Source organism: Antedon bifida, chromosome 2 (assembly GCF_963402885.1).
Source record: "Antedon bifida chromosome 2, ecAntBifi1.1, whole genome shotgun sequence".
Lineage (NCBI taxonomy): Eukaryota > Metazoa > Echinodermata > Crinoidea > Comatulida > Antedonidae > Antedon > Antedon bifida.
Genome location: NC_136227.1, coordinates 1357872 through 1384884, shown reverse-complemented (window position 1 = coordinate 1384884; position 27013 = coordinate 1357872). Strand labels below are relative to the sequence as shown.

Sequence of the window (27013 nt, the reverse complement as noted above, 5' to 3'; positions counted from 1 at the left end):
TATACATATCGCATGCAAAGACCTCGACCAATCACAATCGACAGGGTGTTCTGCGTCATATTATTGGTCAATTATACTTTCGCTGCGTGTACGTACGTCATTGCGTCCATATCAAATAGAGAGAACAAACAGATATTTAATTTTGTACATCATCATCATGCATAACTATTCCAACAATCCCTTAATTCCACTTATCAGAGAAATTAAATATTGCTTAGAACCTAATCACAGACTGGATGTGATATTTGCATAATGATCAAAATAACAGTACAAACTCAAATTACTTTTATAATCATTCATTCGTGTATTCAAGTCCAGTATAATTACGTTCTATAGAATTACGTCATAGTATAAAGTAGGTGCGTATTTTTATAAGGTATATATAGATTTCATATCATGAATTATTCATTAAACTTATGAATTATTCATTTTACAAAATTCTGTACTATGTCTGTATTATTTTAAAAATTGTATATAGCTGTATACATGACAACATTATCTCCAGAACTGTGATGGCTTGTAAATATCTATAAGTACACAGTGTATGTATTGTTTGGCGCGTAACGTTATCCATGTACTGGTAGGATTAAATAAATTATATTCAGAAAGTTTTATGATGTAAGATGAGTTGCTGATTGTTATATACTGCGATTATTTATGTCTATATTTAGGTAATCAAGAAGTTACATTGTTAGATAATACGTGATATAGTCTCGGACGGTACTGTACATTTGAAAGCAACTTCTCAGGTCACTTCTTAAGCTCTGTCTACACTATAAAATTAAGTTTGACAAAACAAGTGTTATGTGCTTAAATATGGTGGTGATATGCCCAAATATGGTAGTGATATGACATCATCATGCCCATATATGGGTACATCACATTTTTTCACATTAAGTTAGACAGCTTTATGTAAGCTTGGTTCCCCCTTGGACGCGTAATGACGTAGGCCAATAGTTTGGATGATCTATCGTGTCGTCGTGATTGGTAAATTTACGGCGTGCTTACGTTCATGCGTTGCCTCCAAAATGGGAAACACATTTTAATATTCGCTACAATTTGCATTCGAGTAACTTTTGTCCGAGATGGTTAAAATTATAAAAGGAATTATCCAAAAATGATGAACAAAAAAGGGAGGAGTGATTATATTAATAAACTTCCCAGGTCACTTCATAAGCTCTGTCTACACTATAAAATTAAGCACTCTAGGCGTTGTTTACTGTTCTGATGATGAGAATAGTTTCTCGAAACATGTCACATTTACATTTTAAGGCAATTTACCTTTTTATTAAACGCCTCGTTATAGTCATCCTAACCCATTAATAAATATCAATTTATATTATTATTATTATTATATATTAATTTAATAGAATTGTTATTGCATTTGATTTGATTACACAATGTATTAATCAAATGAGTACAAAATTAAACATTCATTAATTTTAAATTAATTAATTTTAGGTTGTGAAACACAAATAGATTTGAAACGAAACAGGCCTACACTGTTATTATATTTAAAATAACCCCGTTGTTAAACAAGTCAATGTACTTATTAAAGTGTGTATCGATAAAAAGTACATCTACCTCTGCATTAAATAATTATGATTTATAACTGACAATAGGATTGTGTATTTTGATTAATTGACACGCATCTAGATCATGTGACAGATCCGGAAGGCATCTTAGTATTAAAGACAAGATCAGTCTACACTATCAGTTTGACAAAAAAAGTTTAATATGCCTACATATAGGCCTATGGTAGTGATATGCCCAAATATGGTAGTGATATGCCCATAATGGTAGTGATATTCCCAAATATGGTAGTAATATGCCAAAATATGGTAGTGACATGACATCATCATGTCCATATATGGTTACATCATTTTTTTTTTTGGTCACATAAAGTTTGATAGTGTAAGACAGAGCTTTAGTTTCACGTCCGCCATGTTTAAAAAAGTTGTATCCACATGAGAATGACAGTAGAGTCCAATCACCGTTCACATCTAGGAACCATAGACTCATTTTGATCGAAAATTGAATGATTTCTTTCCATTTTGTTATGCTAAATAGGCTACACTAATAGTTACTAGTGAAAAAAGTTACGCGGCTTTAAATTTTAAATATTTTTTTATTTGGTGTATTTCAAAGTTCACTTAGTTAGGAAGACTTAGGTTTATTGTAAAATTAATTCAGGCCCTGTATAAATTAATATAATCCTATAATTAACGTCCTCCTTTTATCTTAAGTAGTAATAAACGTGTTATTTATAATGCAATACATTTCAGTTGCGTGTTGGTTATTATTAGACAGCGGACGAATCGTCAGTAATTTGATTATAAGCCCGATTTTATGAACATAATAACTGAACATTCACTGAATGTTATTTTCATGTTATTATAGCTTGGGGATTTTAAATAAATCTTCTCTCCAGTTCTGATTAATATTAGAATTTTATTTTTCTTCGTCGTTAAATTTCCCCAGTGTAAATACAACAAAAACGGACTAAGGATGAAGTTGATCAATTTAACAACAATGTTATAATAATGAAAATAATATGTTATGGTGATGACAATATGAAAGATGATATTAATGTGAATAAAAGTGGTGTTTACGCCACAAAAGAGATAAAAAAAACGGACTAAGGTTTGGTTCTCATTAGGACGCAACGCAAGGACGTAACAGCAACGCGGGTAACTTGACCAATCACAAGCGATGGATTATCCGACTTTTCATTGGTCAACTCGCTTGTGTCGCGCTTACGTCATGTGGCGAAGAATGAAGCTTAAGCTTGGTTCCCACTATGACGCAACGCAAGTGTGTTGACCAATGACAAGCGACAGTCGAATAGATCCATCGCTTGTGATTGGTCAAATCCCTTACGTTGCGTTACGTCCTTGCGTTGCGTCTCTAGTGGGAACCAAGCATTAGGTACATGATCACTACTGCACCATCTTGTTCCAAGAAGGCTAGGCACATGTGGCGGCACTGTAAACGCTGTTGTTGTAGACATTGGTCCAAGAAGGATAGGCACATGTGGCGGCACTGTGAACGCTGTTGTTGTAGCCCTTGGTCCAAGAAGGATAGGCACATGTGGCGGCACTGTGAACGCTGTTGTTGTAGCCCTTGGTCCAAGAAGGCTAGGCACATGTGGCGGCACTGTGAACGCTGTTGTTGTAGCCCTTGGTCCAAGAAGGATAGGCACATGTGGCGGCACTGTGAACGCTGTTGTTGTAGCCCTTGGTCCAAGAAGGATAGGCACATGTGGCGGCACTGTGAACGCTGTTGTTGTAGCCCTTGGTCCAAGAAGGATAGGCACATGTGGCGGCACTGTGAACGCTGTTGTTGTAGACATTGGTCCATTCATTTTGGTTAACGAGAATCACTAAAAATGATGGATTTATTGCAAACGGGGCTCATCTAAAGATAAACTGAGGAATCATAATGATCATTAATAATAAGTATAAGTCGGCAAATTGCGTGTTAAGTTAAGCATTTAAATTTAATTAAGGATTTCAAAGACGTTATACTATTCTCTATGCTACACCCGTAAAACAAAATCTAACATGTTATTGCGTACAGACACGCAAGGAGGTAACGCAACGCAAAGTGATTTGACCAATCACAAGCGACCGATTTTTAGAACAGTCGCGTGTGATTGGTCAACTCGCTTGCGTTGTCTACGTCCTTGCGTTGCGTCCTAGTGGGAACCAAGCTTAATGTTTAACGTGATGCTGCTCCGCGCTTCCCTACGGCATTACATGATTGTCTCTGATTGTTATAAACTTTTCCACATCCGAGAATTTTATAATCAATCCAACCTAGTTACGTACCAACGTGTATTATATTTCATGTGCCATTTATAACACATTATTCAAATAATGTGCTGATGTTAAAACGACCCAGTAAAACCCATTATCTGTTTGTTTCATTATTCTTTTGCTTAGTCGTTTTTAATTTATCAAAACTAATGTACCGGAGGTGGTTTTTATGTCAGTTTTCCGCTTCGGTAAAAAATATTTAGATTACTTATTTATTCATATTACTGTTGGGAAATCATTGAGGAGTTCAAGGGTATAAATTCAGTGACGCAATAATATATAATATGTATATATAAAAACCAATGTACTATACAGATTAGCTTGTCTTACAGCTTTTGGCATTTTCATTCTGAATTGATTCTCTCTAATTTGTGTTTATGAAAGATTTTTCGATTCGGTGAAATCAGACCAATATAAATAAATGAATACCCACAGGAACAAACTACATTAATACAATGGCTACGATTTAATAAATGAATACACGGATCAGAGAAACAAGTGTTATATTTAATTATAACTATTTATCAAATGCCTCACAATCTTTATTTTAACTCGAAAGTTTGGTGGTATCATACATGATTTATCTAATATAACTATTTCAGTATAAAATTAAAAAGAGCCAAAAATTCGTCTGGTGATACGCACAATCAAGGACGCGAATAAATATGGCGTTTTCATTTCCTCTATCAACAGATTATCTTTGTGTATAATTATGAATTTATTTATCGAAAAAACACATCATTATCAGGCTATATGTCGATTTGATTAAAACTCATGATGATACGCGCAATCAAGAAAGCGAATAAATATGGCGTTTCAATTTCCTCTGTTAACAAACTTTGATTATCGTTGTCCAAATATGAATACAATTTATAATTATTATTTTTCGAAAATTAATCACAGCATTACTATCAGGGTCGTGTCGAACTTTATTACATGATGGGGGTGGTGTGGGGGGGGGGGGGGGGGGTGGGGTGCGGGGGGTGAGAGCAAAGACACACTGTGTATTGCTGAATCACCACCGTTTATACAAATTTAAATACCGTAGGTTTGATCAACCCTAATTATATTTTTGCTGGTAGATAAATATGTATCGACGAAGAAAGGCAAACCAAAGAACACGTTCGAGTTAATTTCCTTCCTCGTACAGGCAACGATTACACAGCGCATGCGCTGTTTCCGTCGGGGCCAAGTTCACAACTCATCATCAAAATGCATGTATAGTACAATACCAGCAAGTTAGATAAAATGAACGAAAGCTATACATGTGCACATAATGATGCTAGAATGCGCAGGAGTCAACGGAACCAAATCCTAGTGATGATAAAAGTTGGAATAATGATCAGTTGTTAAAATTGGTAAGAAATGCCATTGGTTAAACCCATTGGATCTTTCTTTATTTTTAGGCCTATCTAAATTGGGATTTGCCATATGTTTAAACATAGTACTATAATAATATATACTATACTATGTATTGCTTATTTTTCATTTCACGGGAAAGGAGGTGTGTTGTAAAGGAGGTATAGTGGTTTGTTTGTTTTCATTGTTCATATATTATGGCGGTGGTATAAGCAATCAAATGAATATGGTATAACATAACTTGGGTTAGAGACAATCAGAGGCTACGAGTATGTAGGGCCGTAGCCACAAGCATTAAGTGATTGGGGCGTTAGAGTTGGGTGAATGATATTTAGTGACAGTAAGGGGGATAGCAGTAAATGCATGGTTTAAAGAAAGCGACAATTCGGACGATACATCGTATCGCGATTGGTCAAATGACTTACGTGCGCTTACGACATTGCGTTGCGATGGGAACTAAACTTTAATGAACAATAATAATTAATAAAAGTTGAAAGGTTATATCACATCCGGTACCTGTGCTTACCATCTCTAAATTCGTATAAATACGCGCTTCTTAAATACTGATCACTAAAGGGTTTTTTAGTTCAGTTTTTGTTATGTCTCAATTGAAATAGCGCCACCAACATTTGAGAGGTGTTTTTTTAGGTTTATAGAAAATTGATTGCAATTTATCATTTGTTAAATTTATGTTAAACCAACTTTTGAAGGTCAGAATACTAACATTTTTTAGGTTAATGATTGCATTAAAAGAATATGTGCATAATCATTTGTAGCCAACTATTATTATCATCCAGTAAGATAGGCTTACATAGTACAAAATATTAAGCTTTAAGTAAAATTCATATTTTGCCTTTGGCGAAGAAATCTGGTAATAACCACTTGTATGATATAATTAATACCATGGTTGGATACTTAAAAAATACCATTTTTATGAAATCAATATGGATACCATAGAAAAAGAAAGCTTCAAAGAATGGAAAGAAGATGAAGAAAATTATAAAATCAAAACAACAAAGTACAATGAATATTATATGACAAAACAGTCCTCTATTATTAGAGTAGTTAGACAGATGGGATCTCTTTCGATTCTAGTTTTTCAGGTCATGGTGACGCCGTGAAGACTAAATGTAATGAATTATACTTCTTTAAAGCTCTGTCTACACTATCAACAATTATGTGCCCAAAATATGGTGGTGATATGACATCATCGTGTCCATATATTATGGTCATATCCCATTTTTTTCACATAAAGTTTGATAGCGTAGACAGTGCTTAAGACATGAGCTGATAGAAACGTTGTTTACATCTTATCTATAATTTGGTAATTTATGAATATATCTCAGGATCACATTAGTTAGATCTTGCCTATACAATATTTGTCAACCGCATAGCATTATATTTGTCTTATGACGAAGTTTCCCACCCCACCTCTTATCACGTTTTTGATTACAGGCCTGATCACAATGCTAAACTAAATTAAAGTAATGGCTAGTGTGGTGGTTTCTGCACAACAAAACATTCCGCCGATCGAGTCTCACTCCGAACTCTGAGTAATTGGAAAGACAAATAATATGCATTTAGAAATTAATATTACAACTAGACACGTTGTCGTCACAGTTATTATTATATCAATATATGGATTATAAGACTGGTCTGCTTAGTTCACTGTTAATCAAGAGAAAATAATGATATGACTTTATCAATAGTCATTAGTTTGTGTATTTGAAGAGTTAAATTGCGAGTTGATTTTCTGCCGACACCGCATCCTAAAATCAATTTGAATCATGCCACTCATCGAATATAGCGCAACAAGTTATAATATACTATATGTACACAACATTAGACCACATGTTATATACGGGGACGTACTTACTTTCACAGAATGAATGTCTTAATTAAAAAAAAAAATACATTATTATAATATAATTTAAATATAATATTTTAAATACATATCCTTGAGTCATATAAAATTCATTAAAAAGTAATTAAACTGCACGACGAATAGCACTGCCCACTATGGCCGTCTTTTTTAGGATTGAGTCGAGTTCATTTTAATTTTTAAAACCACCTATAGTATCACTGTCTTAACAGCATGTTCTAATTCAATCATTATTATTTCATGTCATTTCACATTATGTGTCATGTCGAGTTGCATATTATTATTCAATAACTATGTGCCAACGTTGAGTGCATGACGTTGGCCAATATTAAGTTCGTATGATTGATAATAGCATTATCAATTTTACATTCTAATCGACAGAGAAACTCTAGATTAGATTTGGAAATTCAATAATGATCGTGTTGAACCGCAATAAATCATACTCAATAAAGTCATGTTGAACCGCAATGAATCATGCTCACTAATGTCGTGTTCATTCGGCCACGTTTTGCATTAAAGATCACTATTATAAGTGTTGGTATCTTGACCATCAAATACGAGGTATATAGTTTACATTTACGGGTAGTTTCAACAAAGGCCTTCGTGAAACCTCGATCGATAATATTAATATATACAGATCACAAGCATGTTTGTATAACTTTCGTGAACACGGAACGTTAATTATTATCTGAAAAAAACGTTCGTGATAATTTGATAAGCTGGCGTATTATTATAATTCTTGTCAGCTGTGCACAAGTTGGATATTCGTTAAATGTAGTTAGCGTCGAAATCATTGGATTGAATACATTGAGTCTTAATAATCCCAATCATATTTATTTTATGCAGCAACTGGTGTTTTAAAGCTATATACAACATGAACGTATTGCTGCTTAGCGTGCTTGTGTTTCTCCTGGTATTACGAGGTAGGTACGACTATTCTTTACAGTACAGTTTTAAGATTAAGTACCCCTGCATTTTGGTAAATACAAAACAAAAAAGTAATTGTTTTAGGCCCTGCAATACTTTTTAGAGTCCTGTATTCACCAAATAACACAGGCTAAGGGAAACACACTTAAAATGTGTACAGTTATTCTAAGTGAATCCTTAAAAATTAATATTGACTTAAGTACGGCCACTGCATCAGCTATTGCAGATTTCTTATCTTGATCCTAATAATGGTCTTGTTTTATATTTTACCTATTATTTTATGTTCTATTGTTTCTTATATTTTACTTGTTTAAATAAAGTTTGCGGTACACCACGTGAATATAGTTCTGAAAAGAACTGTTGAGAACTATATATACGTGGTGTGTCGCACATTTTATATCAACATTTGATTTCGCCATGCAAATTATGCAAAATATATATATTTTACTTGTTGATTAAATTATTAAAATAAATATTTTAATAAATTTCATTGACCTTGATTCAATAATAAAGCGTCCAAAACATGATACTTTTGTATTCACCTCATCAACATTTAGTGCTGTGGTGTTTTGGTCTAAACTAAATAATATCAATATATAAAGCTCAATTTAATTACTACCATTACCATCATCTACTAGGTATTTCTTCTCGAAGTAATGAATCGCTACTTGTTGAGGAGTTAATGAGGGAGTATGGCCCAGCGAGTACTCGACCTGTGCGTGTCCAGGAGGAGGTTTGCCACGTGTCGATGCGCTACATAATCGCAAACGTTATATCACTGGTAAATATTTTAAACAATTGTTGATTACGCAATAATAAAGGCTAGTGTGTCGGGCGGCGCCCCGTAGTAAATGCCTATTCTTCACTTATTTTTTATCATTCTTTATTCACCAATGGAAAATCAAACAAAAATAGCTTTCACTAATCGAGGGTTTTCCCCTTACTAAGAAATAATTGTATACAGTACGAACAATAGCAATGAAATAGCCATAGCAATACATTGAAACGATTAAATATTCTTAATTTTCACACAAAATTCATTTAAATAAAATTAACATAATAATAAACAAAAGAAATAACATAAGAGATGGGCCACCATAATAATAAAAGTTCTTTTATATTTTTAACAAAATTATTTTTAGACTTATTATTCTTTATATCTAAAGGCAGGTTGTTCCAAAATATTGAGCCGGTGTAAAAGACTTTAAATTAGTTAGTTCGAGTTTACTTTTAGTAAGTTAGTTTCAATTATTTTGTTTCATAAATACAGGACGAACCTAATCAGATAATGACAGTTAGTGGTTGGCTAAAATATGTAAGTATAATGTTTTATGTTTAACATAAGAGACCTTCTACGTAACATTTTACATTATTACAGTACGGTTAAACGTTAAAATGATACAGTATTATCAGCGCCCTCAACTTTAGGTTAGTTTTAACTGACGTTATGGGGCGCTATTTATCCATCATATTTATAATGGAAGCTTGTCCGTTATACTTGTTTACTACACTGGGCGCATTCATACACATAGGGTAACAAAAAAACTACAATTACAAAATAACGTTTTGTTTACAAATTCAGCCTACATTTGAATCCCACAATTTCCTAGTACCTATTATTATAATAGAGTATCATAAAATAGCTTTTATTCTGTTAATCATCTATTGTGAACTGCAGGCCCCTAACTTTTATTACGCAATGAGTCGAATATTAGTACTAAACAAATAATACTAATACAAATATATATAAAATGCCTATTGTATAAACACAACGGTAATTCCGACATCATTTACTTTTGTGTTTTAGGCATGGGTCGATGAGTATCTACAGTGGGATGCCAACGAAACAAATGTTGATTCGATACGAGTTGCACCTAATCAAATATGGCACCCGGACATTACTCTTTACAACAAGTAAGTAGGGTGTATCGCATCCATAGCCTACAAATAAACTTAGCCTTAAATCAAACTTATTTGACAAAAAATACGATGTGCCCATATGGACATGATGATATCATATTTAAGCATATCAATACCATTGGCACATCACACTATTTTTGTCAAACTAGTTTCATAGTGTAGACAGAGCTTTACAAACTGACACGTTGCAAATTCTCAAAATACTGGAAGGCTAATAAAATAGCATTTGATATCTAAAAACGTATTTTTCTATTTTCTAGCGTTGATAGTAAATCGGATCCTTCAAAATCAGACTTGCTCGCGACAGTGAGTTCAGACGGCTCGGTCACGTGGTCGTCACCGGCTATTTTTGTCAGTTCCTGTATCTTAGACGTTCGATATTTTCCGTTTGATACACAGATATGTGAACTAGAATTTGGGTCGTGGTCGTACGAAGGTCACGAAGTACAACTTGGACTGATGGGTGGTGAGGAAGCTCAGCAAACTGAGTTTGCTGAAAATGGTATATGGAGTTTAGAGGATGTTGAGGTCAATGTACAGACACGAATAGCTAGTGGTACCTATAACTACTCAACAATCAAAATGTATCTTAGGTTAAGAAGACGTTATGAGTTTTACCTGTCGAATATTATGCTTCCGTGTGTACTCCTTTCATTCATGTCGACGTTGGTATACCTGCTGCCGCCTGATTGCGGTGAAAAGATTTCTTACGGCATGACGCTCGTTCTTAGCCTTCTGGTATTTCAACAATTCATTGCAGAAAGCCTACCACCAGTTGCAGACGGAAGTCCTATTTTAGGTTAGAATGTTAAATTAGTATTTTTATATCTATCAATATAATAAAAGCTGCACAACTTTGTATTGTGTATCTTTGCAAATAATGACATCATCATTAGATAAATATCACATGACCTTGACATCACTCACTGACACTATTTTCAACATTTGTGTGAGAACTTGAGATTGTTTACACGCCATTGAATCGATCTAATGTATTTTGATTTTATTTACCAGGTTTATATTTTACATTCGTTATAACGATGGGATGCCTAGCAATGGTAGTGACGTCAGTCGTTCTCAATATATATTGTGGCAGAGATGTTAAGCCTCCGCCACGCTGGATGGAAATACTACTTCTAGAAAAGCTGGGCCCTTACATTGGAAGATATCGTAAAAGAAAACAGTACCTAGCCATACCAGATAATCACACAAACGGAATAGACAATGCATTTGAGACACAAGCAACTAGTTTTAAAGACAGTAAAAGTGCCGATTCTAAAAAGACATTGGAAACAATAGGAAATGTTGATACTGCGCATGATGCGCACAATTACAATACTACTGCGCATGACAGTGATTTTGATAGTATGTACAACAAATGGCAACATATTTCGGTTGTGGTGGATCGGCTACTTCTCATATGTTCAATGACTATTGTATTAAGTGCGGCAGCAATTATTATAATAATGATATATTTACAGTGATGACACAATATTTGAAATGTATTATAACTAATTAGTATTTTTTTTAATTATTAATACTCGTTGCTATCTAATGAATGTGTATCATCAAAAACTGTGAAACTATAGATTAAAACGAAATATACTTGTTTTATATTCATTATTTAAAAAACACACAATTACGTAACAAAACATTATTATTAACATATACTTATTATAGTAAGCTAACATGTGAATGAGAATGTATTCGAGTTTGATATAAATATTCATAACTGAAAGGAAATATAATGCGATATACTTACATCACTAATGCGCAGCCGCAGTTCACAATACTGTTTTGATTGATCATCGTGGTTCAAACAACCTATTAAAAAAAAACACCTTAAATACTGTATATCCAATCAATATTAAATACGACGAGACAAACATTACATGTATCTATTAACGTTTATGTCACAAACTTTCAGTTTTCCTGGTATGGCTGTTTCGTAATAAATTGGGTGTTTACATTTTGTACTTAGGCATAAGACAATTTTAAATACATCTTATTCTTTTGAAATTTATGTTATTTTCTATTAAGAGATTTTATGTTGACACACAATTTCTTATTATCATCATTAGTATAGTCCATATCTTGTATACTTTGCTAAAACTTAATTTTATTAGAAATGCGTCATTTCGTTGTATTCATATTTTGTACTCTTTTATATTCTAATAAACACATGATATACAATTGGTAAACTTCAATAAAAATGCTTACACTTCAAAAAACATAACTTAGAACGCATATTCTTCTTATGTTTTGTTCCAAAATGATCACTGTTGTTGTAGGGTCATGTTTTATGGTAGGCCTACACAGTACATAAATTTGAATGAGCTGCAATGTGTTGTACCAGAGCGCATGCGCAGACTATCGCCCCATATTCTACAGAACTCTGCTACACACTTGTTTGCTGGTTGTTTAATTACATCGGTTTTGAATGTGCTTCTTAGTTAAGGTAAGATATTTAATTATATCATTTATTATTATAAATACATTATTTATATATATTATGTGGTCACATTCTAATATAGACCAGTCTAATAGTATGCATTAACCAAAATAGATCTGGTAATATCAAAGAGAATTTTTCCAAATTGACAAATCTTTAAATACAGGCCTAAATGGATAGTTTATAGTTTTATATTATAAAAAAGTCCTTTGATCTTGTTTCGTTCGATGTTTTTTAAATAATTGTCTTTATAATTTCTAGTATGAATTTAAGCAAAAACATCAGGAAGAAAGTCATCTTAATTAGCAGCCTTGTGGAGTGTTTTTTATTAGGAGGACCGGCGTATGGATGGCCATCTCTTGTCTTTGTCCTCCGGGACAGGGGCTACTTCAGCGATTTATGTGTGAACAGTGACCAGGTCACATATAATGGTAGCAACAGTTCATCTGATCAGAATATTGATTCAGGATATCCGACATGCGCAGAACAGGATGCACGCCTTCAGCTTGTATTTATCATCGGAATATTTGGGCACAACTCCGGTGCACTGATATTTGGTTTTATTTACGATAAATTCGGCACCAGAATAGCACGATTAATCAGCAGGTTCGTATAGAAACTGTTTATTAAAACTACTACAACCACCTCATGTCGTTTTACTAAAGTGAAACTTAAATCTCGGATAGATATTAACTCATAACCAAGAATATAATTCAGTAAAAAAACTATAATATTCTTTCTTTTTTTGTGTAGTACACTCATTCTGTTAGCATGTCTGATATTTGCATTTAGCGGACCATCAACATCCAATCTCACTTTTATTGCATTACATCTTTTGGCAACTGGAAGTTCCAATCTTATTATAACAAATACACAGGTAAAATGTAATTTAATAATAATAATCCAATGTGATGAACGTTTAGACTCCTTCTAATGTCCTATTACATTGAATACATTTTGGAAACATTTGTAAAATTTTCTATAATTATTCATCAAAACTAAGTCTAGATATACAAAACTTTATGTAAAAGCAGGTCAGAATGTTAATGACGAATGTATAGGTTTTCGTGACAATTACTTCGTTTGCTCTATAGGTTGGCAATATCTTCGGCAACCGTCGTTCAACTGTTATCGGACTTACAACCGGTGCTTGTGGATCGTCTGCCGTAATAATGGTTTTTATACAGGTTCGTGTTCATCAAGTATATCTAGCTCCGGCTTAAGTATATCTAACTCCGGCTTAAGTATATCGAACTCTTCTGTTTAATATATTCGACAAATATAACACATCAACAAAGGCGATTAAAAGGGACAGTTATTTTTTCTTGCTTATATAGATTGCTTATAATGCAGGGATATCAATGATGGCAAGTTTCTCCTTTTTAGCTGGGATAACTGTGTTCTTTACCATTAACACAGTATTACTGCCAAAATACAAGTTTCCTTGGCCTTTACCATCCGATTGCGAAAAGAGGATTACAGTGGCTACAATAAGTGGTGGTACTAACAATGTAGATGGAAACGACCTTTATGAGTTTAATGGTAAGCAGTGTAATAAGACTTTTTTAAATTATAAATTTCATCATTTTTATCCCATTCACTAATTCGATTTTGTTAACGATCCTTTGCAAATATTTGTTATAAGGTCTTTGGAATAAATGAGTACAAAGTCGAAAATTCTAGTCGTTGACATATTTTGTAATTAGCATTTAATATATTATTTACTTTTCTTGTTAGCATCGGGAAGTGACCCAACCACTACTGCTAACAACGACACATTATGGGTGGATGTTGAATACAAAACACGTTTGAGTTGTCTTTCTTCTCCGATGTTTTTGTTATTTTCGACGTGGTTCTCAATTATTCAACTTATACATCTGTTTTATTTGGGAACTGTAAATCCAAGATTACAGCAACTTACAGGCGATTCTACGGAAACAAGTAAGCATGTATTCATAATGTCAATAATAAAGAAGACAGAAGGCGACATGTTTTTCTTAGAAGGTTAAAGATGTATTGTCCCTTGAAACACAACAAAATAAAGGTCAAAATATTCTAAATTTAAATTGGCCATATCAAAGTAATAATAAAGTTATTCACTTTAAGTCGAAAATTCGAGCCAAAAACAAGTTTACGTAATTAACAGGTAAATTAATTTGATTACACTTCGTCTGGAAAATCGTTGCGAGCAAAAGTAAACAAAGATTTCAAACCACGAGTATGCATTATGCATGATGGTAATTAGGATTGTTTACAACTCGTCACGGTTGAGAAGGTGTTTTCACACAGATCGATATCTACAGATGAGATATGTTTTGATCGAAAACTTTGACTGGAAGTCACATTTATTATTTGAACCAAAAAACGTCTGTATTTCAGTTTAATGAAACTAATTTTTGGTGAAAGTTAATAACTATTATGATACTTCAAAATGACTCACATTTTTTCGAAATATTTTTTTTTGTAATTAGTCAAAGGGACAATACATCTTTAACGTTAGTTTCAGAATGTCAGATGCATTTTTTCTACTGTCGTAATGTTTCTCTTGTTAATTTTCTAAAGATAAGATTTCGTACTCAATTAATGCTCTCTGTAAATTATTGTTATAACTTAAAAACTTAAATCTTTTCTTTTTCTAGTTTCAACATACAGTGGCATTTACACAATTTTATATTCTACTATCATTGTATTTGCGTTGTTATGTGGAATTGTTGTTGACAGAAATAAGACCAAAGTATCTAGAGTTAGAAATAACGATTCTAACAATCGAAGTATGTTATGCTTTTGGTTTTTTATTCATAGTTTACACGTCTAAGCCTATTTCAGAAATTTTAATTTATCTGAACAATGTATTTTAAGTTATAATGTTACTACTCGACTGGATTAGGTAAGGAACCTTGAACTTCGAATTTCGATCTATTGTGTCGCTTTGCCGCCAAAACTGTGTCAAATCGAGTGACGAGGCACGTTCTACTGTCCACACTGTCATGCGCATGTGTAAATGAGCGAACATAACGTGTTTAGCTTTAGGTCGTCTCAAATCGAAACCACTCTATTACTATTTGTTGTGACAGGCCACAGTATACGTTCTCATTTTGATGATCTTCGAGATTTTATTCCGGCATTTGTTATAACCAATCTAGTGACGGCGTCTTTCAATGTCTGTTCGATGATACCAATTCTAAAACTTCAAATACTAACATTTATCTTGCAAGTAATGGGAAGGACATTTCTATATGCCATTATAGCAGCTTTTCTTGCATTAGCGTAAGTTACCAATCGGTTATATCTTTAATTGAAAATATTGCTAGTGACAGTGATTTAGTACTACGTTATTTACTACATGTCTTCTGTGCAATTAAATTGGTCTTATGATGTATTGCACAGGTTTGTCAGATTTCTGTGTAAATCTGTTTTTTTCCTGTACTTTTAGATTTCCAGCTAAATACTTTGGTTCGGTTTACGGTATCTGTGCCATGATTGCAGCATGCATTAGTCTTTTGCAGTACCCACTATTAAAAATGGTTCAAAACGTATTTGCTGACAACTTTTTATATGTAAGTGGTTTTAATACAGTGTTCCTATACACTTGATTGCTTATAATGAATATAAAATGTGACGTCAGCGTCCCTCTAAATTCAGTATACCAGGTGTTTGGTGATGATCCACACAAGCGCAACGCACAAACGTTAACATAATCTTTTTGTTTTTTTGTGTGTTTTATTTCGTGTTTAATTCTAACCGTATACCGTACTGTATGAATAGTAACAAATGTTAATGAATGCTATTCTTCATTTACGAAATGTACTCACCGTGATGGCAACGGTTACCGCTAACACTAGTGTTTCGTAATAACGAATTTCACAGCATGATCGAAAAAACGCACACTGTATAAATATCGAACGCCGTCATTAACTTCTTGGGCTTTTTTTCTGTTCGGACCCTTTAGCATTCAGCTCTTTTACCATTACATTCGGAACTTTTACCATTACATTCGGAACTTTTACCATAACTGTACGTTTGTTTTTTTGCTATTTCATCATTCGGTGTATTTCAATTAGGTCATTTTACCATCATTTTCAGTTCTTTTATTATCCGTCGGCGCCTCTATTATTCTGCGGCGCCTTCATTATTCAGCGGCGCTTTCACCATTCGGTCAGAGCCAATTCTGTATACCGCATAATGTTGCCGATAAAGGTAAATAATTGAATTTATAAACATTTTTATTTTAGATTGATTTATTGCTCGTATTGCTGAACGTATGCAGTCTCTCTCTACCTGTGTATGTTTATTACTTTGTGCTTAAGAAAAGACCAAAAGTAAAATCTGAGATTCAACGCATTAAATGATTTACCAACTCGCAGCGGAAAGAAGACGACACTATCACATGGAAAAACGACACCATTGCATGGAAAAACGACACCTATTCATGGAAAAAAGACACTATTGCATGGAAAACGACACTACCTGTATTACATGGAAAAGTGAAACATTGTATGTGAGAAGATTCTTTGAACAGAAAGTGAACAAAGAAAGAAAGAACAGAAAGTGCACAAAGAAAGAAAGAAAGAAAGAAAGAACAGAAAGTGCATAAGGAAAGAAAGAACAGAAATAGCACAAAGAAAGAAAGAAAGAACAGAAGGGCATAAAGAAAGAACAGAAAGGCATAAAGAAAGAACAGAAAGGGCACAAGTGAATGGACAAATTCAATATTAAACATATGTAAATTGTTTTCTACTTGTGGCAAAGTTATAATATTTAATCAGTTGAATAATAATAATGACATTTAAACTTGTAAAAGTATATAAATTGATTCTTTGCCAAAATATTGACACTGTTCTTGTAGGGTCATGTTTTATGGTACGTTTTATAATCTAAGGTTCAAGAAATACGATAAAACCACAGTATTGGAAGTATTAAATTAATAGATTAGATTGGCTTGGTTAGTTAACTCTTGTAAAAGCAAAGACAATGATACGTTATCTTTGGATTTGAAGATTTGTTTCAATTTCATGACACGTGATACCAAACTTAGTCTTTGAGTTCATTCATGTGCGCAGTGTGTCATATGTTTCTGGGCATGCGCAGTTTGTCTTCCCATGTTCTATTGACACTCTGTCATATTGTTTGTGAATTGGATATATGGTGCGACAGACTCCTTGTCGGATTTTCTCCAAGTTTAGTTACATGCGTGTGCTTCTTATTTAAGGTAAGATATTTACTTATAATAATAATGTGGTGACAATCCAATTACATTAGACGTAGACAAACCTAATATGTTAGACATATTTTTGTTCATTTTCAGTCAAAAGAACAAATAAAAAAAAATTATAAAAAGATAATCGTATTTTACCTAATTTCGTTTGATGTTTTTTTTTAAATTACCGTACTACAGTATGGATTTAAGTAAAAACATCAGGAAGAAAGTCATCTTAATTAGCAGCCTTGCGGAGTGTTTAATATTAGGAGGACCGGCGTACGGATGGCCATCTCTTGTCTTTGTCCTCCGGGACAGGGGCTACTTCAGCGATTTATGTGTGAACAGTGAACAGGTCACATATAATGGTAACAACAGTTCATCTGATCAGAATATTGATTCAGGTTATCCGACATGCGCAGAACAGGACGCACGCCTTCAGCTTGTATTTATCATCGGAATATTTGGGCAAAACTCTGGTGCACTAATATTTGGTTTTATTTACGATAAATTCGGCACCAGAATAGCACGAATAATCAGCAGGTTTGTATGCTATTAATTATAATTCCAACAATAAATCTACCTCATTTATTTTTACTACTGGAGAATAAAATTTTAATAAAGACATCGACTCGTGACCAGGACGGGTTATGTGTCAAAGCTTCTTTCTGTTGTTTTGTATGTCGCAAAGTTCGTATTTAATTTAAGAAATACCAAACTTTATGTTGTATCAAAGAAAATTTAAATGCATTTCTATAAAACGACAATGTAGATGCTGAAATAATTTTATAATTGGTGATTTGTATTTGTAAACATAATAATGATGTCACATGACGGTAGTGTCTTTAATATTTTCACAAATATTGTAATATTATTTCTTTTTTGTGTAGTACACTCATTCTGTTAGCATGTCTGATATTTGCATTTAGCGGACCACCAACATCCAATCTCACTTTTATTGCATTACATCTTTTGGCAACTGGAAGTTCCAACCTCCTTGTAACAAGTTCTCAGGTAAAATGTAATTTAGTGCATAAACATAACATCTATTTATAAATTTAATTTTCATAAAATGCATCGATCATTTAAACTCATTATATGATATCATATTGGCAACGAAACTATTATTAATGCAATTTATAATCGTTCATAAAACTACAGATCGGAATGTAAAGGACAAAGGCAACATGTATGAACTGTTTAGAAAAAAAAATATAACGCCACATAAAATACTATAAACTACGGACAACTACATATCAACGAAACATTCACCAATCGGCGGGGTGGCCCTGCTATTACAAGCGGCACTTGTCCAGTCTGCCACGCTTTGAAATGCTACAAAGACAAAGCCTTGCTTGACCTTTAACCTTTAAGTAAATTACCCTTTTCTATGTACTTGTATGAAACGACAACACTTAACCAACTATTGTAACGGTATTTAACGTTCTTCATTTACTATACGTAATTTACTCACCCTGACACCGCCGGCTAACACGTAAGGTTAATAACGAATTTCACAATATCTATAACACGCACACTGAATACTACTCTCCAAAGAACACTGAAATAGAGAGCAACTTTGGAACTTTGGTACATGTCAAAAAGATACAATGACAGAATATCTCCGTCTTTCTCCGTAGATAATTGTTACGGTGTTTAGTTGAATAATTAAATATTGAATATTTAAAACCCAGCTGGTAGAGAACCAGTGCACGTGACTTGTGACATATCGTGTATGGGGCGCCATATTTGTCTTACAAAATTACTGGTTTTCGTGACAACTACTTCATTTTTTCTATAGGTTGGAAACATATTTGGTAACTTTCGTTCAACTGTTATTGGGCTTACATCCGGCGCTTGTGGATCGTCTGCCGTAATAATGGTTTTTATACAGGTTTGTGTTTATCAAGTATGGCTTAAGTATATCTAACTCCGGCTTAAGTATATCGAACTCTTCGGTTTAATATATTCAACAAATATAACACATCAACAACGGTGATTAAAAGGGACAGTTATTTTTTCTTGCTTATATAGATTGCTTATAATGCAGGGATATCAATGATGGCAAGTTTCTCCTTTTTAGCTGGGATAACTGTGTTCTTTACCATTAACACAGTATTATTGCCGAAATACAAGTTTCCTTGGCCTTTACCATCCGATTTGGAAAATATGAAGCCAATGGATTATGGTGCTACTAGCAGTGTAAATGAAAAGGAGCTCTCGGAGTTTAATGGTAACACGTTTTAATTTTGAATAAATACAATATTTACTGTAGTCCATTTTTTCACTGATTTCACAATTTCACAATTTGGTGTCATGCGCAGTGCAGATGTTGTTATCTGAAATTTCTATTCCTTTTGAATGTGTAACTGAGTCTACAATCTGTAGCAAAACTAAACACAATCCTTTTGTTTTTTTGTTAGCGTCGGGAAGTAATCCAACCACTACTTCTAACAAAGAAACATCATGGGTGGATGTTGAATACAAGACACGTTTGAGTTGTCTTTCTTCTCTGATGTTTTTATTATTTTTCATGTGGTTCTCAATTATACAACTTATACATCTGTTTTATTTGGGAACTGTAAATCCAAGATTACAGGAACTTACAGGTGACTCTACAGACACAAGTAAGTACGCGTTTTGCTTTGTTTCAATAATCAATGTTCATAATAACAAAGACGACGACGACAAAGAGGATCGGAAGGTGATGAATGTAACGAGATCGATATCGACGAAGGAGAGGAAGACAATGGCTGGGAAGACAATAATTGTGACAAAGATGAAGAGGGAGATTACAAGGCTGTAAGAATACGATAACGACGACGACGGCGGAGATGACGCAACGAACATATACGGTATTTAAATAGTAATTCTTTCTTACAACATTTTTTTGTAAATTTGCACTAATACAAAATCTTTTCTTTTTCTAGTTTCAACATACAGCGAGATTTTTACAGCGTTACATTCTGCTCTCATTGTATTTGCTTTCTGCTGTGGAATTGTTGTTGATAGAAATAAGACCAAAGTTGTACCGGTAACTAATGTAAAAGATAACGATTCTACAAACTACCAAAGTATGTAATTTCTTGATTTTTGTTATTCATACTATAAAAACATATTTCGACGGTAGAATGAAGCTGGGAATCTATTTTTCGACATCCTTTTAATAATATTTTATAATAATCCTTTTTTTGACAGGTCACAGTATACGTTCTCATTTTGATGATCTTCAAGATTTTATTCCGGCATTTGTTATAACCAATCTACTGACGGCGTCTTTCAGTGTCTGTTCGATGATCACAATTCTAAAACTTCAAATACTAACATTTATCTTGGGAATAATAGGAAGGTCATTTCTTTATGCCCTTCTAGTGGCTTTTCTTGCATTTGCGTAAGTTTGGATTCGTGAATTAAATTAATTAAATTGTTATTCATTTACAAAAACAGGTTATTACATTTATGTTATCAGCTGATGTATTGCATATACAATTTCTTGTTCTTAACTCGTAGTTATTTTCTTGTACTTGTAGATTTCCTGCTAAATACTTTGGTTCGGTTTACGGTATATGCCGCATTGTTGCAGCATGCATTAGTCTTTTGCAGTACCCACTATTACAAATGGTTCAAAACGTATTTGCTGACAACTTTTTATATGTAAGTGGACTACTCCAACACTTGCTTGTTTATAGTGAATATAAAATGTGACGTCATATCTTTTTTATATTGCTATACTATTTTCAATTTTTCAAATTACTTTTTAGATTGATTTATTGCTCGTATTGCTGAACGTATGCAGTCTTTCTCTACCTGTGTATGTGTATTACTTTGTGCTTAAGAAAAGACCAAAAGTAGGTTCTGAGAATTAACGCATCAAATGAGAGATTCAACTTCTCGCAGTTGAAAGAAGACAACACTATTGCATGGAAAAACGACACTATTGCATGGGACAATAACACTATTGCATGGGGCAACGATAAAAAAACAATATGGGATATTAAAACACTGAACTTACATAAAGCATGCGCAGTGATCATCTATCTAAAGAGTTCATGAATGTAGTGGATCACGATTGTGTTGATTTGCCATCGTGCTTCAATCAATCTTAAAAAAATATAATAAATAAATATTGTTTAAACTGATTATACAACTTCATTGAAGATTAATCTTGTGTAAAGCCGGCCCCATATTTAATTAGAATACAGAAACCCAACAAATATTATATTCCTGTGAACTCTTTAAATTATAAGAAGACATTAACATTATCTGTAGCAATTAACATCTATCTATTAAAAATTAATATCAATAAACTTTTAGCTTGGTGGTATTGCTGTCTTAATAAAATAATTGTTTCTTCTTGTATCACCGACTTTACATTTCACTTCAAAAACATATGAATGATATGTTTGTATTGTAAAAAACATTGTAGTCTAACACCGATCTCACTTGCTGTGTCACCACATTGGCACTCTCAGCAAACATGGTTTTGTTTATAGGATATTATATCATTATTAATATGTATTCGTCAATTAGTACAGCCATGTATCTTCAGAAAAAGACATCTACAAGAAGAGAACGGTATACTTTAAAATGCTTACTAACGTCTATGCTCGTAAAAGTATATTTGAGTATTGAGTTAACACTGTTGAATAAATACAATAATATCTGATAGAAACAAACATTATTGTCTGTTTGAAGTTAATTGATAAGAGGAAGGTGGTATTCGTATACAGCGCGTCATTCCTTTCTGGGAACGCGTGCGCAGATTGCCTTTCCGCAGAAACTCTTTCATACGTATTGTTTGTGAATTGGATGTATGGTGCGGAAGTTAATTAGTTACAGTGTGCTTCTCATTTAAGGTAAGATATTTATTATTAATAATAATTTGGTGACAATCTTACATTTGATGAAAGCAAACCTTATCAACTTTAAATCAGTAAACCACAACTGATCTGATAAATTTGGTAAATGTTCACCCAAAAAGAACATAAAACAAATCTTCAAATTATAGGGATAATTTAAGTATTTATTATTTTATCCTTTGATTTCGTTCCGTTTGATTTTTCTTTCTTTTTAATCTCTAGTATGGAGGTAAGTGTAAACATCAAGAGGAAAATAATCTTGATAAGCACCCTTGCAGAGTGTTTTCTATTAGGAGGACCGGCGTACGGATGGCCATCTCTTGTCTTTGTCCTCCGGGACAGGGGCTACTTCAGCAATTTATGTGTGAACAGTGACCAGGCCACATATAATGGTAACAACAGTTCGTCTGATCAAAATATTGAGTCAGGTTATCCGACATGCGCAGAACAGGACGCACGCCTTCAGCTTGTATTTATCATCGGAATATTTGGGCACCAATCCGGTGCACTGATATTTGGTTTTATTTACGATAAATTCGGCACCAGAATAGCAAGAATAATCAGCAGGTTTGTATAGAAACTGTTTATCATAACTACCGCAGTCATAAATCGACCACCTCATTTCGTTTTAAAAATAAAACTTTAAATAGGCTAAACCCGTCACCAATGTCGAGTTTATTATCTAGTTCGATGCTCTGAGCAAACGCAATGAAATAGTTAAAATATCAAGAAAATGTAAATGTTTCTACAACTACATTGATTTGTTTTTTTACAAAATATTAACTTCATGTTACTTCTGAATAATAAGTAGAAATTCAATTTAAAAAAAAAAAAAACGATTTCACTGGTGACAATGATGGTCATGTTTATACTGTAGATTTGTACTGTAGATTTGATGGTACAGAGAAATAAAATAACAGTAATGTAATATATGTAAGAAACTGTAATATTATTTCTTTTTTGTGTAGTACACTCATTCTGTTAGCATGTCTGATATTTGCATTTAGCGGACCATCAACATCAAATCTCACTTTTATTGCATTACATCTTTTGGCAACTGGAAGTTCCAATCTTATTGTAACAAACATACAGGTAAAATGCAATTTAGTAAAACATAGCATCCCTTTTAATTAGATTTTTTTAACAAAAAAAATGTATAGGCCTAAATGAACCTACTTTTCTATATCTGTTAATTTTAAAAACTATATTCAGCCAATAAATATAATTGTATTTAGATCGAAATGTAAAGGAAGAAAGTAAATATATGAAATGTTCCGAAGACAATTTACAGAAGCACTTTTCTTGACAATTACTTCATTTTTTCTATAGGTTGGAAATATCTTCGGTAACCGTCGTTCAACTGTTATTGGGCTTACATTCGGCGCTTGTGGATCGTCTGCCGTAATAATGGTTTTTATACAGGTTTGTGTTCGTACATTACTAGACAAAGCACTTGTGTACATTACGTACGGTTAAGTAGCCTACTAACTCTACGGTTTAAGTATGATCTAACTCTACGGTTTAAGTTCCATTTGACAATTAAATCAACAGCGGTACATTGTTCATCTTTTGTAGATTGCTTATAATGCAGGGATATCAATGATGGCAAGTTTCTCCTTTTTAGCTGGGATAACTGTGTTCTTTACCATTAACACAGTATTATTGCCGAAATACAAGTTTCCTTGGCCTTTACCATCTGATTTGGAAAATAGGATGCCAGTGGCTACAATGTATGGTGGTACTAATGCAAATGAGTTTAATGGTAAGCAGTTTAAAATATTAATGTAAAAAAGACTAAATTGGTCTTTCTATACTAAACACAATCCTTTTGTTTCCTTGTTAGCGTCGGGAAGTGACCCAACCACTACTTCTAACAACGACACATTATGGGTGGATGTTGAATACAAAACACGTTTGAGTTGTCTCTCTTCTCCGATGTATTTATTATTTTTGATGTGGTTCTCAATTATTCAACTTATACATCTGTTTTATTTGGGAACTGTAAATCCAAGATTACAGCAACTTACAGGCGACTCTACTGAAGCAAGTATGTTTTCTTAGTCTTAAATAGTGACAGTAAATAGACAGTAATTATACGACAAACTACGAAGATGTTTTTCATAGAAGTATGTTGCAATTTTTACATTGTTAGATTTAAGAATAAAACTTCGTTCTAAGCTTGCTGAGGTAGATAAAAGTGAGTCTAGCTCTTTGTATATTGTTGCTATAATTAATATAAATCTTTTCTTTTTCTAGTTTCAAAATACAGTAGCATTTACACAGTTTTATATTCTACTATCATCGTATTTGCGTGGTTATGTGGAGCAGTTGTTGACAGAAATAAGACCAAAGTATCTAAAGTTAGAAATAACGATTCTAACAACCAAAGTATGTTTTGAGTTTTGTGTGTTTGTTTAGGTCTTGTATTTCGTGTATTTCAAATTTGATCTGAACAATGTTGCAATCTTACTGCGCTATATACAGGACTATTATAATTACACTTACTAACATTTCTTCTTTATAATGTTGAACAATTTAAAGAACATTATGAGGAATGAAGACCCAAAACTGTCGACATCGTGGAAGCTCACCCTCCTAGGCCTAATGTCCACACATGCGCACAATGGTCATTACGAAAATAAAAGCTAGTATAGATATTCCTTTTCTTTTCAACAGGCCACAGAATACGTTCTCATTTTGATGATCTTCAAGATTTTATTCCGGCACTTATTATAACCAATCTAGTGACGGCGTTTTTCAGTGTCTGTTCGATGATACCAATTCTAAAACTTCAAATATTAACATTTATCTTGCAAGTAATGGGAAGGACGTTTCTCTATGTCATTATAGCAGCTTTTCTTGCATTAGCGTAAGTTAACAATCGGTTATGTCTGCGTTTCAAATTCAACTTCAGTTATACTTTTTTTTAGGTTAGGTGGGGGGGTGGGGGGGGGGGGTGTAGGGGTTATACCATAGACCTAATAGTGAACAGGAACAGACAATCAAGTTCAAGTTCAAGTTCAAATTTATTCACATAATGCAAACAATCCAAAACATCATTTCATGCATATTGCGTAATTTACTGTCTTTTCTGCAAAATTATTATCAGGTGATGTTACATACTTCCTTCAGTTACTTTGCCAGAATTTTTTTTTTTTCAAATCGTTTTCAAATTTTGTTTCCTGTACTTTTAGATTTCCTGCTAAATACTGTGGTTCGGTTTTCGGCATTTGCAGCTTCGTTTCAGCATGGATTAGTCTTTTGCAGTACCCACTATTAAAAATGGTTCAAAACGTATTTGCTGACAACTTTTTATATGTAAGTGGTTTTAATGTATAAATCCTACACTTGCTTGTTTATATGTGAATGTGACGTAAGAACTTTTTTTATTGCTGATTTATTTACTTTCAATAATAATATAATTTGTTAAGAATTACTTTTTAGATTGATTTATTGCTCGTATTGCTGAACGTATGCAGTCTCTCTCTACCTGTGTATGTGTATTACTTTGTTCTTAAGAAAAGACCAAAAGTAGAATTTTAGAATTAACGCATCAAACACTATTGCATGGAACAACGACACTATTGCATGGAAAACGACACTACTTCAGTGAGAAACCGACAACTCCAATGAAGATACAGCTTAACCTTGTGTATAGCAGGCCCCATGTTTAATTATAATCCAGAATCCATTGTTCCGGTGAACTCTTTCAGTTCAGTTCAGTTCAATAACATTTATTTAAGATGGTCACAATATATAACAAACAATATTACAATAAACAATAATAAACAATTAATATAAGACCATCTCAGGGATCAAAATTAGAAGAAGACAATAACATTATCTGTAGCAATTACATCTATCTATTAAATATTATTATATAACACCTAAATAAATTCCTGTCATTTGATTGGACGATTGTGGGTCACATGGCGTGCAATAGTACGTACTAATAAACGATCGTTTAATAGTACGTTTTAAACATTTTTGTGTACGAAAAAAAAACGTTTCGCGGATGAAAAAAAATTTAGTATACAAATTACCCTAAATGTTAGATATAATATGGCTCTGTACTGTAAAATACAACAGCGCCACCTGTTGTCTAGCCTAAGTTTCGTTTCTCTTTTAGACATTTTTGTGTACGAAAAAAAAAACGTTCCGCGGATGAAAAAAATCTAGTACACAAATTACTGTGAAATACAACAGCGCCACCTGTCGTCTGGTCTCAGCATTTGGACATATATATGTACTAATTTCATTCAAAAAGGAATTTAAATTAGCTTTTTAGATCGTTTTTAGGATTTTGATTAATTAATAGGGACATCTCTACAAGACGTGGAATTGTTGGAAAAACCATAATTAGCCTAGATAAGTTCAAATTGTCTGTCGAAGTTTTGCTTTTCAGCCAAGCTAGTACTATGCTACTAGGTCTAGCCTAAGGCCATGCTAGTATTAGGCTAGGTCTAGTCTAGGTGTTTTAGCCTTGCTAGGCCTAGGATTGTTTGGTCGTTTGTTGACATAATTAACACTAAAGTAGGTGTGTTTATAAAATCCATATAAATATAACATTTAATATAAAATTATTAAAAACCAAATGTT

General features: G+C 33.2%; 3 protein-coding genes and 1 long non-coding RNA gene across 5 annotated transcripts; 3 read left to right on the top strand and 1 right to left on the bottom strand.

Annotated features, from left to right (window-relative positions):
* Positions 1-5084: 5084 nt before the first annotated feature.
* On the top strand, positions 5085-12125 carry LOC144835296 (neuronal acetylcholine receptor subunit alpha-9-like). The gene is made up of 7 exons (XM_078690377.1): positions 5085-5176; positions 7906-7982; positions 8625-8767; positions 9257-9301; positions 9794-9900; positions 10167-10705; positions 10921-12125. Exons 2-7 carry the CDS (start codon positions 7934-7936, stop codon positions 11388-11390), a joined length of 1353 nt encoding a protein of 450 aa, XP_078546503.1. The 5' UTR covers positions 5085-5176; positions 7906-7933; the 3' UTR covers positions 11391-12125.
* On the bottom strand, positions 10613-21778 carry LOC144835297 (uncharacterized). Its single transcript, XR_013611078.1, has 3 exons — positions 21568-21778; positions 11669-11730; positions 10613-10696 (listed from the first exon to the last, which is right to left on the bottom strand). It is a non-coding gene; the product is annotated as an uncharacterized LOC144835297 (long non-coding RNA).
* LOC144835295 (equilibrative nucleobase transporter 1-like) lies at positions 12283-26328 on the top strand. 2 transcript variants are annotated; one of them, XM_078690374.1, is made up of 10 exons: positions 12283-12364; positions 12620-12964; positions 13112-13235; positions 23744-23836; positions 23990-24176; positions 24258-24461; positions 24671-24802; positions 25091-25283; positions 25609-25732; positions 25859-26328. In XM_078690374.1, the coding sequence occupies exons 2-10, from the start codon at positions 12621-12623 to the stop codon at positions 25955-25957; spliced, it is 1500 nt and encodes a 499-aa protein (XP_078546500.1). In that variant the 5' UTR covers positions 12283-12364; position 12620; the 3' UTR covers positions 25958-26328. The 2 variants fall into 2 exon arrangements, with proteins under 2 accessions (XP_078546500.1, XP_078546499.1); XM_078690373.1 differs by lacking the exons at positions 12283-12364; positions 12620-12964; positions 13112-13235; ... (5 more) ...; positions 25609-25732; positions 25859-26328 and adding exons at positions 17480-17567; positions 17754-18098; positions 18446-18569; ... (5 more) ...; positions 21086-21209; positions 21317-21914.
* On the top strand, positions 13723-16817 carry LOC144858666 (equilibrative nucleobase transporter 1-like). The gene is made up of 6 exons (XM_078714764.1): positions 13723-13900; positions 14096-14164; positions 14998-15129; positions 15433-15625; positions 15792-15915; positions 16591-16817. The coding sequence occupies exons 1-6, from the start codon at positions 13723-13725 to the stop codon at positions 16705-16707; spliced, it is 813 nt and encodes a 270-aa protein (XP_078570890.1). The 3' UTR covers positions 16708-16817.
* Positions 26329-27013: the final 685 nt, after the last annotated feature.